This window comes from Egretta garzetta, unplaced genomic scaffold (genome assembly GCF_000687185.1).
Source record: "Egretta garzetta isolate BGI_Z169 unplaced genomic scaffold, ASM68718v1 scaffold139, whole genome shotgun sequence".
Classification (NCBI taxonomy): domain Eukaryota; kingdom Metazoa; phylum Chordata; class Aves; order Pelecaniformes; family Ardeidae; genus Egretta; species Egretta garzetta.
The window spans coordinates 2783540-2801209 of record NW_009260832.1 but is presented as its reverse complement, the minus strand read 5'-3'; the positions used below and the strand labels follow the sequence as shown (position 1 = coordinate 2801209).

Below are 17670 nucleotides of genomic sequence, written 5' to 3'. Positions count from 1 at the left end.
GTGGTTTTGGAAGATCTGTCTCACAAAAAGCATCATCAACTCTTTAGTCCGTTCCTTAATATGCAACTTGAATATGCATGAGAAGACAGAGGTGAATATTCTTTTGTAGTATCTGACCTGTGTAAAAACTATAGTGTATCCCGGACTTTCAGTAATATGCTACGACGTTACCTAACAGGTTGAGACGAAAACCTTTTCCTGGCATAGACTGATGCAGAAAGCAAAGAGGACCTTAACTTACAAAGTCATTTAAAGATCCACAGTGAAATTCAGAGAGCTCAATTTAACATCATAAGGGAATCCACTCCTTAAGTTTCCAACACTATCGTAGTGTGTGGTTCAAGTATTTGCATCAAGGTGTTACAAACACCTAAATAAGACGACACCTCCATTCTACAAGGCACTGAACTTTTGCATACAGGGAGAAAAACCTGTCCTCAATCCTCACCAAAAACTCCTGCCATTATCTGTCATGGAACCGAAAGAGATGAAAAAGGTCAGTGCTGGGTTCTTTGGAATCAGTGGCAGCCCCATCTTTAAAGGGACTGACTCCACTGGATAAACAGTATTGTCAGCTCGGGTCATGTTTACATGTTTAGCAGGAGAACACATGAGCATCTGGTACATGACTGTGGGCATGTCACACAAAAATTATGTAAACACTGCAGTCAGTATTTATAGATTTCTGCCTTCTGTGGAAAATGCCATTTCTAGGAGCACACCGGAACCATCATAATAGGACAAAGTTTGCTCTCAGCTAAGGTATGGTCTTTCAAAAGCGCGTTCTCGCGATAGAAAGCAAAATCATGGCAGCACCGTGAAAACAGGCTTACTGTGCTTTGATAAGAGAAAAGCACTGCAGATGTACAAGCTGCACCCTTAGCAGAAAAAAAAAAGAAAAAGAAAAAAAGGGAGAGTTCAACTCATAAGGTGCCTTAAGATGTCTGAAAGAAAACCTTTCTCAAAGGAACTAAAGGTTGCAAAGAATGGCAAAAAGCAGTAAATTACAGTTTGGTTTCTTTTTCAAAATAATTCTTTAAATTTAGTCTCTGTACTTAACATTATGTAAAACTCGAACAATCCATTTTGCTACTGACACAGGCTGTATATTCCAATGGTCCCTTCCAATTTCAAGAGGTGCTTTAACACAACTAGCATACACACATTTTAATGTTATACCTCCAGAGCTCTAGGTCCTGGTGCTTCAGCACAGTTGGTAGAGCGCCTAGAACCAGATCTCTGGCATTCCATGCTGTTACATGAGCATAAAAAATAAATAAGCCAGGACGAAAGACTCACGCACTGCTTAATGAGAAGCTATGCTTTTGGTTAGGAATCCACAAGCCACATTTTTGTAAATAAACAATGAAACCACCATCTTCATATAAATAAGCCAAAAACTTGCAGAGCTTGAGAAACCTCTCATAGCAGATATTTTTCAGTTTCCTTCTCTGTCTTCACGTTCACTGACAACTATTATTCCCACATTGAGTTATTTAAAATGGGAGCTATGAATGTAAACACTGTGTGCTTCCACAGTTTTTAACATAGATAAATCATGTCTCAGAGTGGACAGCAGCTCCTTGTTCAGTCACGTTATGTCATACAATATTAAAATTCTCTGAGGACAATGAGGAAACTGAAATGTTGCTGCCCTCATTGTTCCTGGAGCGTCTGTACAGCATGATCTCCAGTACACTGTAGTATAATTTAGGCTGGAAGGGATCCATGGAGGTCATCTGGTCCAACACAGCACTCATAGTAGGGCCAACTTTGAAGCTGGATCAGGTTGCTCAGGGTCATTTGAGTTCCCAATATGTTCAAGGATGAAGATGTCACAGTCCCTGTGCAAACTGTTTGATCAATCTCATTAAAAAAAGGAAGTCTACTATCTATTCTATTTCCTCTTGCTGCAAACTGTAATCTGCAAAAAATCATTAATCTCCAAAACAAAATGTATAAATAAGACTAATACATATTACAAATATGGGAAATAAAGATATATTGTCTGTAAATTTACTCAGTCTTTAGAACAAAGTATCTAATCAGTCCAGAAGGACAACGGACTACAAGCGCCAAAACCCCACTTCTTGATACAATATTAGTCATGTAAACTCTATTTCCATTTGTGGTCAGCAGCAGCAAAGTTGTCTGCCATGCAGATAGCCTTAATACACAAACGGTGCAACTCAAGTGTAGTATGACTGAAAACGGAACCCAAGAAGCTCAGTAACTATATGGCAAATCTATTTAGCAGACATGATTAGAGAGTAAAAATTCTAAGATGATATTTCTTAAAGGACTCATTTTTAATTTCAGCCTCAAGTAAGATTTCTAAAATATACAAAAAACATTGTCTACTGCAACAGTAAATATCGTAATTTGAGGGAAGTAGCCTGTTGCTTATGCATATACATTTACCCAGTCTCTAAACACAAAATTGTGTCTAACACCAACTGCATAACTGAGCTTGCCTCTGTAACACATTCAGCAAATGTGTATCTATAACCTATGCCAAAAGGCTTAAAATTTATCTTGCCTACTTTCAGCAGTCTAAACCTTAACCTAGATTTGTTTTCTAAACTCTTTACTGTCAATAGAGATGGGGTAGAGTGACCTCATATATCTAAGGATGAAGTTCCACAAGAGTTCATCTCTCTCCACTGATTATCTAACTTAGACTAGGTACCTAACAATTAGACTGCCTACCTTCACCTCATCTATTTGGAATATATAGATTGCTGCATCTTTACAGGGGAGAACTAGACAAAAAGAACAGGGTGAGAAAATGTACACAAGCGCCAAATTATTATAAAGTGATCAGCTTCTTAACCAATTCATTTTTTAAAAATCCTGTAACAAATACTTTTTTTTAAAAAACAAAGCACTAATCATGGCTTCAAGAATAAGTGAAAACATGTACAGTAAGTTCAAGTATTTAACAGATTACCAGACCAACACACATAGAAAAAGCATAATTTAATTATCATAACTTTGCAGTAAGCATTAACAATGAAATTTTTAACTGTCACAAGTCTTTACGAATATCTAAAAGCCTAATACAAATATCCAATTTATTAGTAAAGTTTAGTCATTTAAAGTGTTACCAGTAAGACGTTCAGTAACTCTGCATTAAATGCTAACAAGCCCTTTCTAGAAGAACATTAATTTACAGTCATTCTTTCTAATGATTCTTTGTACAGTAAAAAAAATTAGATTTGTGTTTTTCTGTTTCCCTTTCCCACCCAACCACCCACATAGTTTTGCTCTCAGACAGAGCTACTAGCCGACCAAACCTGATGGTAAAAATCCTCTCAGCCAAGGGTCCAAGATAGAATCATAAAACATTTTGGGTTGGGAGGGACCTTTAGGGCTCGTCTAGTCCAACCCCCCTGCAGTGAGCAAGATCTCAGTTTTAGCATCCAGCTCAAATGCTCTTTGGGAATAAAATCCATGTTTTTGTATAATGTGCAAAGTGCAAGTTTTCTCCAGTGCTATGAGAAGTGTATGCTGCTAAGAACATCACCACATAATCAAACAGTAACAATTAAGACTTTTCAATTTCCAATAGCTCTGTTATGGACAAATGTTAGATGATGTTTACAGGAATGGCAGATCAAGTGGATTCTATAGCACTGCTTATTAGGTCAGGTACTTTCTGATTTCATTAGGCCAAACCAATGTTTTTACTCAAGTTCTTCAGTTTCCTCCGTAAAAAGGTCAGCCAAATCTGCCACTGTCAGAACTGAGGCTTCTGACTGTTTCATGGAAGAGCTCGTGTGGCTGTGGGGAAAAAATTGTATGTAGACATCAGAGAAGGAACCAACTTAAGTAACAAGCTGTATGCACTGAAGACAGACCATGTGGTTCAGAGTCCAATAGCCATTCAGCTTTGAAGCCCAGCAGGAAAACACACTTTCTATCAGGGAAAATACATACATTGATCAGCTACTTCTCTTGCACATTTTGAGTAAGATATAAAGCCCATCTACTGTCCCTAACAGTGGTCAACACCAAACACTGCAGAGGCAGCAGAACAGGGGATACTCTGCTTTGCTCTCTTACCATTTAAGGGATTGGCTTCAGCTTCCAAGCATAAGGTTTGATATTACTTTCAAAACATTAGCCCTCACTGGATCATTCAACCACTGTATATTTATCTGAATTCTACATGCAAAAGTAGTGCTACTTTACAGCTACGGAAACTGATTAAATCATTCTCCCAAAGCTAAAGCTGAAATCTTCAATAACTACAGCTAAAGAGATGCATGTAAAATTTTTAGTCTCATAATTTATAAGAGCCAAAAAAAATTTTCTTGAACTAAGGCTTCCTCCTAGATTTGCTATGTGTATACAATATAGTTAAAGAGGTACAAACGTCTTATGCTTTCTGCATAAAGAATGTAAATACCACTTTTGTTCCACTTGTGGTCCATCATTGCTTACAGATTTTGAAAACACACACAGTGAAAACTGCTGTCTGTGTCCGCACACCAGACTGACTTACGAGCTAGCATCGGGACAACTCTTGCACTGATGGCAAAACCAACCAGTGTGACGCAGAACTGATAGGCTAGGTTTATAGAATTTAAAAATAATGAAAGAAAGAATTAATGTCCTATATTAGAGCTTATATACTGTTAGTCCAGTGGCAGGCTTAGTATTACTCTATTAATTGCAAAGCTTTCGTACTAATGGAAATAGGTAAACTGAAAAGATAAATTGTAATACATCATTTATGAATCAATTGGGCTTTTATGAAATACAATATACAAAATGTAAACAAAATATTCTCCAGAGAATTAAAATACCTTAAGCTTCAAGCTACTGGATTGAGGTTTAAAAATCAATTTTTCAAGTCTTAAAAATTTTTTGTCAATCAAAACAATCTGAAGAACGGCTGAAGTTTATATGCAAGATATGCATACCCAACTGTAACAGAAGTATGGCTGAGAACCACCTTTTCATTTGCAGTGCAATAATGATGTTTTTAAAAAAATTAACACATACCTTCTATCTACAGTTTTCAGCATAGTTTGCATTCTCTCTTCTATTGTTGCTTTTATCAGGAACCTATGAACAATGGTAGATCTGAATGTGTCAAAAAAAAGAAAACAAGAAGTCAGCAGAAGTTATGCTGTTACTGTCAAAGTTCAAGACCACATTTTTGTCTCCTACTAATTATAAAAATGCTGAAAAAATGCATCTGTATTTTAATAAAGAAACCTTACAAAGTGATTAACAACTTCCACTGACATTTACATGCTTAGTGACTCCCAGAGCACATACTTCTACTTGGCTGGATCACATGCTAAATAAATATAAGCTGTATTAACGAAAATCCTAAAGCAGATGCTGGGCAAAGTTCTGCTTTCTGTGACCCTACTATAAGCAAACAGTCCTCAAGAGCCTAGCCTGTCATTTAAAGAAATGACTTTGGCCCACTGGTTATATACAATGTTTATACTGCATTGTCACAAGTCAGTCCAAGAGACAGAGCTCAGTGTGATGGATAATTACAGCTCATTCCCAGAGTTTTAACAATATTGTCCTTGAAGATGGCAAAACACTATACTTTTTTTTTTAAGTCAGTAATTGTAGTCAGTAAACATGAAATTACAAACACCGGTAAAACACACAACAAAATGAGAATTCCATTTACTAAACAAAACTTCAAGAAGAAAACTGTAATAAAAAAAAAGAAAAGTCAGGCACAAGAAAGTGAAATGGAGAAGAGTCAGCTCCAAAATAAAAATGAAAAAAAAAAAAAAAAATCACTCCAGGCTCCCCAGTATAAACGTTTTTCAATATATGAACCCTTGAAAGTGCTTGGATGGTTTTCAGATCTTAAGTTGAAACTTTGGCAGGTAACATTATACAGGAATGTTGGGGGAATTCATTTGTGATTGACAGGCAAAGGGCTACTCAAAAAAAAAAAAAAAAGAGAAGTAAATAAGAACAACTGAACTGGTGGTAATAGCTGTACCAGTGAAACCAAACACTATTCCTGTATTCGAGTATTATGCTCGCTGTACTTGAACACAGCCCTTTTTCAAATAAGCCTTGCTGAAGTCTTATACTTAAGAGGTAGAGCACACATTCTTGCTGGTTTTATTGCAAGGTTTTCGCCAGACCTTCTGTGCCAGGATCATGTAAAATTATAAAGCAGGCTGTTCCAACCAATCTTTCCTATGCCCTCACAGCTAATTCAAAATCTTTGCCAACATACCCAAATATCCACCTGTTCGTAAACATTCTTTCACATAATGCTCATTCATGCCCCCTCGCTTTGCCTCCGTTTCCAGAACACAAACCCCACTATTATTCTGGAATATTATTATTCCAGAATTGATTCCAGCTACTTTTCTTCATGTACAGGGTTTTTAAAATTTTTTTTTTGGTTTTTTTCAAGTAACATGAAACCTATCGAAAAACATACACGTTTTATCTGTTCAAGACACTTTCTAAAACCTTTGTTAAGTGTTTAGTACTATCAATGTAAAAATCTACAACACTGAAACAAACACAAAAGATATGCAAACTCATCAACGTCTTTAAAAATAGATCTTTTTAGACAGGGGTAAGGGCAGAGCTGTGATTTAAAAAACTAATCTGTTCTAAAAAGTGTGTGCTACAACTTCCTTTTTGGAGAAAAAAAAACCCTAATGCCAAAAAAACCCCAAAACACCCCAAGTCCCCTCCTCCAAAAAAAAAAAACCCCCAAGCCCCCCACAACTTATGCAGCTCCTAATCTGGACCTAGGAATGACCAGCTAGAAGAAGCCTCTCAAGGAAACTAGGAAAGGCCATGCTTGATCTTAGCCACATATGACATAAATGGCAAGTTGCTCAGACCTGCAAAACTAAGACATTTCTGGACGTACTTACAAATAGAACTTCAAAGTTAAAAACTAAGGCATCAATGGCACACATAAAATAGGGCAGCAGCTGAACAAGATTTTTCAGGATTTCCAACTCAAGAGCCTACACTCTTCCTAAATGCCTAAATGCAATTTGCTGCTGCATCTTAGCCCCGTAGTACAAAAGAACTCCCTAAAATACACACTGTGTATTTTCAGCAAACTTTTTTATTTTAATCTTTCTGTCTCTTATATGATCATCTTTAAAAATAGGATTCCTACGAATACCCTCATCTCCAAAATGGAGAAGTTCAGCTAACTAGATTTATTCTGATTACAGTATGCAGTTATATTCTGGACCGTATCTAAACCACTCAGAGCAATTTTAACTCTTACTTTGTTTGGCCAATGCGATGTACTCTTCCAATAGCCTGTAGCTCATGCGCAGGATTCAGAATGGGTTCCACAAGCAGAACATGAGTTGCTTCAATGATGTTTAGTCCATTGGAACCAGTGTGAAGAGGCAGCAGCAAAATATTGATGTTGGGATCATATTTAAATGCAGAGAGATTTTCCTAAAAGGCAAACACAAAATCATAGAATAATTTAGGTTGAAAGAGACCTTTAAGATCATCACGTCCAACTGTTAACCTAGTACTGCCAAGTCCACCACTAAACCATGTCCCTAAGCACCTCATCTACCCGTCTTTTGAATACCTCCAGGGATGGGGACTCAACCACTTCCCTGGGCAGCCCATTCCAATGCTTGACAACCCTTTTGTTGAAGAAATTTTTCCTAATATCCAATCTAAACCTGCCCTGACACAACTTGAGGCCATTTCCTCTCGTCCTATCGCTTGTTACTTGGGAGAAGAGACCAGCATCCACCTCACTACAACCTCCTGTCAGGTAGTTCTCACAGCAGCGTGACAAAGTTCCTCAATAAAGCACATAGGGAACATCTCTATATTTTCAAGAAATTGCAGCAGCTACTATAGGCCCCGGTGTGACAGTCTTGGAGAACAGTGACTGTCATTCCAGAACAGATACTCAACAGATATCAGGAAGACAAAAACTTCTTGCATAGAAGTTGACAGTGTGTCTCATGCTTAACATCCATGCCAATGCTTCTTTCTCAAAAGTGAATGTACTGTTTATCTTCAAAGGCTCTATATTGTGGCTTTTTATGATTATGATTTTTAGAATTAATGAGTTAGAGGTCAAAGCTTCTGCCAAATTTGCTGCTCTTTCAGTTTTCTCAAACGAAGCAATGAAGTAAAGGGATCAAATTAACTTCTGTGAACTGTAATTTTCCCCACTGAGAATAATTTTAAGAAAAATATCCTTTACATACCTGAAATTTACTAATTCCATTGATCTGAGAAAAAATCATGTTGTTGTCATACAAAGCTTTTGAAATTATGTCCAACACATCTTGCCACTGTAAAAACCAAAAAACCAAAACCACACAATACAATAAAATTATCTCAACATCACAAACAGCAATGACAACTAAAAGATACTAACTAGCTTCCCTAAGAAAGAATAGATCAAGAGGCCTTTCAAAATACTAGCATTTGCAATTTAAAAAAAAGGAAAAAGAAAAAAAGAAAAAAATATTTGTGTGCCAGGAACCGAATCTTTCACAAAACTAAATATGAAATGCAATTAAAAAGATCAGCTTGAATAAGAGAAATTGGTAGCCATCACAAAACCAGCTTTACAATGTTTCAAAAATATCTGGACAGTACATTTAAAAATACCTAGAATTTCTAACGCTCTCATATAAATCTATGTGTTTGTCCTTTAAAGAAACAAGCTTTTACATCTGTTGACTATGATCATTGTTCACATCCCAGTTACATGAATTGCCCTACAAATTCTCAAAACAATTAAGTGGCTGTACAGAGTGATTCAACATTTTGGTAGCTAAACTAATTCCTGAAAATATTACGACCGCTTTAAACACACACACACACACACAAAGACAAGAGAGAAAATGGCAATTGATACCGTTGAGAAAACTAAGGATTTAGCCCCTGGATCTTTAAATTGAATTCTCTTCAGTGTTCGGACCACAGCTTCCACTTTGGTGGAGTGACTTCCCTTTGAAAAGTCAAAGAACAGCATTAGTAAAGTAGGATATTAAACAACTCCTTCCACATTCATTGTTTTATTAAATAATGTTATATTACGACTCCATACCTTTACACAAATTTAAAAATTAGCAACCTGGAGGAAGAGCAGGTTAAGTAGCACTGAACTGCTTTTATACCTGCCTTATAACGCACTGCCATAGATCAGCAGTGTATTATGGCACGTGCACTGCAGTACATGGAAGAATGAAGCGCCAGACAGATACACCTGTCTAGTTCTGATGAGGCAAAATGGATAGCCCAAGCAGTGCAGTTGCTCCAAACATGCCAGTCAGGCCTGCTGAGGTTTAACATAGTGGAACAATCTTTAACAAATTTTCCAAATGCACATTTAAATTTCCCTCCCTTCACACCTCTTGATAACTGGCAATGAAAAAACTTACCTGAACTCTATTCCTGTTGCGTTTGTTTCTCACTCTGGCAACACCAAACATGCTCAGTACTATGAAGCTTGTTAACATATTTCAAATACTAAGAAATTGGTAAATACAATTAAATTAATTCTTGAAAGATTGCATATTGCAATGAAAACATCTTCATATTGTGCATTCAGAAGTATTTCAGTGCTTAATGAAGCCAATACTACAGTCTGCTGCTTGCCCACTTTAACTTCTGTACTCCCCCCTTTCCCTTTAAGTCAGGAAAAGGATTCCGACAAACAGTTCTTCAGTATCTTCCTCTGTTTCCTTCAGTATATACTTTGTATACAACAATTTTACCTAATGTGTTTTTTACGTTCAGTAACTCTGCATTAAATGCTGACAAGCCCTTTCCAGAAGAACATTAATTTACGGTCATTCTTTCTAACAATTCTTTGCACAGTAAAAAAAAATAGGTTTAACTTAATGTAGATTTTTAATTTAAATTTTTAGTTTTACTTTAATTTAAAGGGCTTCTTAGCCCTTATTTAATTCCTTACTAGTTCCTACATGCATAGTAATTTCAGGCTGCACTAGATTCAGCTGGACAAATATTGTTTTATTTCTGTCTGCACCTGTCCTCTGAACATTGAATTAACTATGTTGGCTTGCTACAATGACAGATCAAATTCACTGAAGTTATGCTGCTTGCAGAATTGGCGGGGAAGGATGTCAGCAGTCTAAGCACAAGTTGGAAACCAATGCTGGGCTGCTCGATCATTCGTATGTTATGCATCTAAATAAATCTCCAGGAATACATGTAAAAGACTTTCTGCAGACTGTTTTACCAAAGGCTGCAATAAGCAGTACCATGTTATTTCCCAGGGTCTTCCATAGCAATTCCAACTCTGCACCATAGACAGAGAAGTAAAACAGCTTTTTTCATGACATCTCTGTTGCACCTGGTAGACATTAACACCGTTTCCAAAAGTCAGACAGACAATTAAAAATGCATATGTCAGTAGGTATTATGATCCTCAAGGATGAGTGACGCACTTGCAGCCCTACGGCAGCTGCCTGCCAATCATAACCACCTTCAGTTAGGAGATCTGAGAGTAACTTTTGGTATTTCCTATATATTCCAGGGTCATTTCTGTGCTTTTCTGATACCATTGATCTGTGGTTCAGTGATAACAATTCTGGCTAATCTGCTCTGACTGTCTTTTCCTCAGAGACTTTTTTTGGACCTTACCATAGGTCCTATTTTTCCCTGCTATAAGAGACAGTAGCTTTAGCCACTGTTGATCTTCCCACCCTTCAGACATCCCCTGGCTCAGGTGTTACAAACACGACTTTGTACAAGATCAGTCAGAGGAACTATGGTGAAGAAAAGAAACGGTACAATGATCAAAGTGGTTACAGTCTTTCTGCTCTATTTTTTAAACAAGATAACTAAATGTGCAAGTTCCCCATCCCTCCGCTTACATTACATTAGACAAATTATATTAGACTTGTCATTGAACTAGCAATTGACTAAAGCTTTGGTTCACAGCACACAAAATTTCAATTTTATTCTCAATATTTAAGGAGAGACAAAAAATAGTTTTCAGTCTGTCTGAAAAACAAGAAGTGTTACCCCACTCATTACCCATACACCTTGGGTTTCTCATTTTGTTGAATATCCAGATGAGTATTTATAAACAGATTAGCTAGTTTAATTAATTATGGAACAGCATACATTAGAATCAAAATTACCCTCTAACAAACTATTTCTGTCTCAGATGACAGGCTGGCAATACCCACTGTAATAGTGACCGGACACTGGAAGCTTTTACAGAACCAAAATATGCACGGATGCCAGGAGTGTGTCTCTCAGTATAAAATGCTCCCATTTACAGTAGTCCTTTTGCATCTAAGTAATTAACTTAAGATGGTAAGTGCTGGTACAATAAAGAACAAGGACGGAAAGGAAAAAAACAGAAAAAGAAACGGGGGGGTGGGTGGGGGGTACTGAGTATTGAAAGAGACCAGAGGGACTGAGAAAGTTCAGATGAAAATATAAACGCTGAATAAATCACACAGTTTTTTATACACACTATGAAATATTGATCCTAACCTTAGTATTCTATAGACACCACAGTAAGTTAGTTATTCTTTGTTAACTGTCCTTAAGGGAATATGAGGTAGAAATCTTTGTTTTTAACAATGCTGCTTGTTTTGATAGTACACACAGTGAAGCTACAGTACAAATTGGGTTCTTTTGTGAAATAAGAATGGGCATTGCTCAAGATGACATGTGAATTCACACAGAATTTGTATTTTTGCTTTGCCTGAAGTTTTTGATGCAGAAAAACGTAAGGAAAACACTATAACCCTTTATACACTACAGTAGATAACGTGTTCAAAATGTAGTTATTCTATTTATTTTTTTTAACACGATTTATGAAACATATTTGAAATTTTCTTGTTAGAAACAGGGCAATATCTCTAAACCCTGAGAAAATAATGTTTAAAAACCCTTATGAAGTGAGGTCCTAATAACTAGCACTTCAAAAAATATAGCCTGTTTACTCCCCCTGGTGCCACATGCTGTCAACTACTACAAACCTAATAATTTGAGTTAGGAAGCTTCTATTCATAAAATGGAATTCCAGTTGTCCAGGGAGGCTGACGTAACTAGTGGAAATATGGTAGCTTTGACTTCAGTACAGGCCAGCAACCCTAGTATACCTGCAAGGCTCAAGGAGACTTACACAAATACCATGGAACTTTTTGTCAGCACATTTAATTATTCATTTGAATTCTTCTAACCAGACTAAAGCTCTGATTAGTATGTCCAGCTGTATCATAATCATATTTTAAAGACGGCAGCAGCATCTAGATCAAAATATTACCAATATTAGTCTTTTACCTTTGCATTTTAGTCCAGAATCCTCTATTTTTTCCACAACGGCAATAACCACAGGTTCTTGGTTTAACACTATTCTATAATAGACTTTCGCAAAGCCAAAATATATCTATGCTCTACATATGTGTCAGTATTGCTAAAGACTCAGGTAGCTCTCGGGGAGCTCGAGAAACATTCCAGATGACTATCTTAAGCTCAGAATCAGGATTTACATTCTTTGGCTAACAATGAAGACTTATGAATTGAAAATATTTACATTGCCCTAACATAGCCTTATAGTACAGGCATCTTTCTCAAGCTACTAATTTCAAGCAAACATAGCAAAACTATGCCTCCAAAAAGCTTCAAATCTCCTTAGCTACAAAAAGCCAAAACCACAACCAAAAAAGCACAACTTAGCTGCGTACAGACAGCATTTATTTCTACCTAGTGTCAAATGCTTAAACAAAAATAAAACTGAAGCTCAGCAAAAGCTGTCCCTCTACCCCCCGACCCCAAGACAGCATTACTTTAAAAACTGTGTAATTTTGTAATACATCTACAAGGCCTTTCCTCAGGCACATTTAAAGAGTAGGTGTTAAAAAGATATCCTCTGTCACACTGTTTCATGTTTTGTTTCCAAAACTCTTAAGAGTTATGAAAAGGATAAGTTAAAAAACAACCCTGAACCAAACAAAAAAAACCCAAAACCTTTCTCTTGACAGGAAAACGCATATCCTTCCTTGGAGAAGGATGCAAAAACATTGATTACACTATAAGAAAGGCCTATATACATCAGGTCCAATTCAAAGGAAAAAGAACTATATCTGTTGGAAACAAAACTAATTATAAAAGTGAACCTACTTATAAAATGATACAGTATATTTGTCTGCCTAAATGCAGCATGCAACAAAACACAACAAAAACACACTGCTGAAAGTTTGGGCCAATAAGCTCACATAAACAACGTACCTTTACCGGAATATCATCCTCCTGATTTGCAGTTTCTGCAGTGAAGACATACGATATTTCTTTATGAGATGTTGTCTGCCTGCAAATGGCACATTTAATGGAGCTCCGGCGGGTGCCAACGCTGTACTGTTCTATGATGATAGCTACACACTCATTACAAAAACAGTGTCCACACGTCAGCACTGCCCACTATGCAGGGAATTAAAAAAAACCCAAACACAACACAGTATCAGTTTTGGGTCAATGCAAAAGAAAACCAGTGTACTAATACATGATAAATTACATTTTCATAGAAACATTATTTTCATAGAAATTCATCAGATTAAAGTGTAAGAACTTTAGAACTTTTAGCACTAAAAAGCCTGGATTTCAAAGTTTTCCAGCACAGATTCACGATCCACAGAACTTCCCTGCATTTATTGTTCATTTTTTTTGCATTTTCCAAGTACACAGATTATTTATTTCCTTTTTTTTAAAAAATTACACAAATGTTTCTATTGGCCTCCTGTAAAAGTCTTTATCTATATATTCATACCACATCAGCCTTTTTAAATAAAGCCCTAAAGAAAGCGCTTTAATTTTTACGTATTGTTAATTCCTAGACAACATTTCTGGATTTAAGAAGAACAGAGAGGCTTAATTTTTTTTCGACAGAATACATTAGAAACAAAAGATTGCATTGCAGAAGCTGTCCTTCCTTTGAGGAACTAGAACATCCACGTGTCAGCTGTGACTTTTCTTAACAGAGAAGTAATTTGTAAACCAGTGGTTTTGCACCTACTCTGTCCTATTCTCTTCTGTAGGCCACTCTAAGAGGAAAAAAATAGAACAGTTTTCTTGGGTCCAAGTAGCAGAGGCAATTGGCTAAATGACCAGTTATCAAGCAAAAGATCTTATAGGCTTTGTAAGGTTTTTCAATCATGAAGAAATGGGATGCAAAGCATTTTAAAAGTTCCTTGCAACACGAGGCTACTATCATCTCAAGTGGAAGTCTTGGCCAAAGTTAAAGAAAACCCTGTTTTTTCCCCTCAGTGAGTTCCTCCAGTTCAGAGATGAAACATATAGGCAGTTAACAGTGCAAACAACAGTTATCTGTAAAAATCTGTATCACCCTTGGAAGAAGAGCACAGAGGGGATTTTGGAAACATAGCAGGACAGCAGTTCATGCTTACACATGTCTAAAGCTAACAGAAGGTAAAACGCCTTAAAACAGCTACCCTAAAAAAAAAGCCAATTCAGTTTGACTGTACAGGAGTCCTTTCATGTTTTTACCTAATGCGTGGTAAGTAAATAATATACTATGGCTTCGTACTTTATGATATGGTTCAGTTTTGATTAAATCTCACTTAAATTTCAGCTCCTGCAGTTGAGGAGTTAAGTGGTGGTGAAAGAAAACCAGATTGCCAGTCTTTATTCTATTGCTTTTTACTACTGTTTAAGTAGCTAATATCCATTTCTTTAAAGTCTAGAAGGAAAAAAATACTATCGGTAGAGCAGTTACAGTAAAATACAATAGTATACTGCAGAAGCTTATCTATTTCTTCATTCTATTAGCTTTTAAGTGTCAAAGAATTTTTTCTGGCAAAAGTATGAAAGCAAAACTTCAGAGTTTCAAAACAATCAGCAAAACACATTTTTGGAACACTTCTGTCAAAACACTTAAGCATCGATGTCAACAGCTAAAGCCAGTAGAGGTGCTTGCAACTGAGCAAGATGTTATATCAGGGTAGAGGTTGACTGGTACTTTACAGGAAAGGGCTTATTTCCCCTGTTTCAATACAATGTTCATTTAAAATCAGATGTTGAATATTTGACACGCACTGATTCAGATCTAGGTAAAGACATCCTAAACACAAAAACCCACTGACTAAGTATCTTACCTGTTTTCCCAGTTGACGTGCACAGATTGGACATGGTTCTGGGTTAACTCCCCCAGTAGTTTTATCCTGAGACTATAAAGTAGAAAAAAAACACCCAAACAATTTTGTGTTTCAACAAGTAGAAAGTTATTCTGTTTAAAACAAGCTTCTAGAAAGAAAATGAATAGTGAAGTCCTTAAAAAAGTGCATGAACAAATTAAAAGACATCATTCATGAATAGCAATCTTGATGAGCTAAAAAAATACGTAGTATGTTAAGCAAAAGGAGCACTGTTCATACTGCAGTCCTTCAGAGAGCACCTGCATCTCTATTACAGCTTTGAAAAATCCCAGTAAAATGCAAGGTTCAAACAAGAAACTCCTCATATTTTCTATCAGCTTTACATTGTTGTAAAAACACTTAAATATACTTTATCATGCTTAACTATGCTCACTTAAGTATAATTGTGCTTACTCGAACACTATGATTAAAATAAGATAACATGCGTGGGGTTTGTCTCGGCGGTTTTTTGTTTGGTTGGTGGGGGTTTTTTGTTTTTTCTTTTTTGTTCTTTTTCTTTTTTTAACATTTATTTAACCTACAGACCTGCTCGTCCTTCTGTTTAAGTTAAGCTCTTTGTAAAATAGCAAGGGTACATGCAGAGGTACATAATTTTACAAGACTTCTACTAAATATGGCCCAGTTAGTTTTAATGAAAATTTAACCATCTACAACTACTTCATAGTTTTATAACTGTGTACTTAAGCAAGTAGCAAAAATACATAATGTAATAAATAACTTTATGAATATGCAATAACACAAAGAACAACACACTGCATTCTAACATGTAATGAATCTTTAAAGAAAATATTATTTTTTTTTAATAAAAATAACAGTAGGTTTCTTCTATTAGGTAAATAGAGTACATCATTTTCGTAAAGACCAAGGAATGATAAACCTTACTTTCTCCAGATTAGTGAGATACAGAAGTTGTCCTAATTTCTTTTGAAGCTGTGATTTGGCAACTGCCTTGTCATTCAAAAGTTTCACTCGATTTTGCTCTACCTATGGAACAGATTAAACATGTATTACAAAAAAGAAAAGATAGTTAATTAATTTTTTTGGCAAAATTCAACTGAATAATTTACTGGGGACAGATAGAAGACTAGCTCATTCTGTAAATTTAAGATTCACTTCTGCCCAAGCAAAATTATCTGTTCCTTTCCTGTACCCAGTATGAACAAAGCACTGTGAATGGGTTGAGACCTAGGAGGTATACAAACTTGCTCTTTGTTGTTTTATTTGCATTACTGGTTCTTTCCAGAGACAAAACCAATTTTAAATAACTTAATTTTTTTTAATTCTTAATTTTCAAATTTCATTCTATTTATCATTTATCTTCTTGCAGCCAAACAGACCATAGGCTCTACCACTTGTTCTGAAAACAATAGGTAAGAAACAATTACTTTCTTTATACTACTTATACTTGAATAAAAAGCTGTCACTTTTTATTCAATCTATACAAAGATAGAAACATAAGCTGACTTTTTTTTAGATAATTACAGTTGGTAGTGGCATAGTTATTAATATGGCAGAAGAGGTAAGCACCCAAAGCATGAAGACCAAAGTAATCAGTGTGTCTTTTAGTGTTGCAAATACAGGCATAAATCTTAGACTTTGTTAAACCCCTACAGAAAGAAAAGAAGCACTTTTCTCTTACACTGAATCTCACTGAAAAAAGCAAAAAAATATTTCTATTGAAAACATATTTCTATTGGTGCCAAAAAAAAAAAATTAACATGTTAAATTGACCCAGCATTTTCTCTATGTTCATGAACAGAAAATCTTGGAGGTGGCTCAGAAACTCCAAGATACTGAAAAATTATTTATCTTTTAGGTTTTCACTGCTTTTTTTTTTTTAGGTCCTTGGGGAAAGTAGTAATATGGGTGAGAAATCAGGTCAAATTAATTTTCCACCAGCTTGGAAAACTGGGCAATTGTAGACAAAGGTCCCAGAGCTGCTGGAAGGACAGCAGTCTTTTGGAAACACACCACTCAGAGTCAGAAGGCTGACAAAAGTATATCAAAATAAGAGTTACAAGCTCACAAAGGCCCATACACTGAATGTAGAAATAGATATGAACTCTTTACTCCATCAAGGCTTTCTGAAATGGAAACAGAGGCGTATTATAGACCTTATACATAGATCTAGATAGAGATTTTATTTTTGTAGGAGGTAGGTTCTTTCAGAAAAAAACCCAAACATTTCTTTCCTGCCAAGTACTTTACCTCATGCGGTTCTATGATGTGGAGAACTGGTGGATTTGGTTTTGGCTCATCAGGATGACGCACTCTCAATCGTTCTGTAGCCATTGCCAGTTCATCAATAGCAGACACGTGATCCCTCAGTACCATCCAATATTCATGAAGTAACTGTAAGAGAAGCCTAAATAAATTAGTAGCAGAACAGAGTTGAGTTCCCTCTATATGATTCTGCCATACAATGGATAATGCAAAAATCTTTTTGGGGTAAGGGATAATATTTCTTTACGGTAATTCAGCCACAACAACAACAAGT

The 17670-nt window shown here is 36.1% G+C and overlaps 1 protein-coding gene across 1 annotated transcript in view; it reads right to left on the bottom strand.

The window, feature by feature from the left end:
* Positions 1–1101: 1101 nt before the first annotated feature.
* Positions 1102–17670, bottom strand: part of SHPRH (SNF2 histone linker PHD RING helicase) — a 53299-nt gene continuing 36730 nt past the window's right edge. The window contains 9 exon segments of the mRNA XM_009646961.2: positions 1102–3783; positions 5011–5091; positions 7256–7434; positions 8214–8300; positions 8873–8965; positions 13234–13422; positions 15114–15185; positions 16056–16157; positions 17382–17525. Coding sequence (XP_009645256.1) covers positions 3687–3783; positions 5011–5091; positions 7256–7434; positions 8214–8300; positions 8873–8965; positions 13234–13422; positions 15114–15185; positions 16056–16157; positions 17382–17525 — 1044 coding nt within the window. The 3' untranslated portion in view covers positions 1102–3686.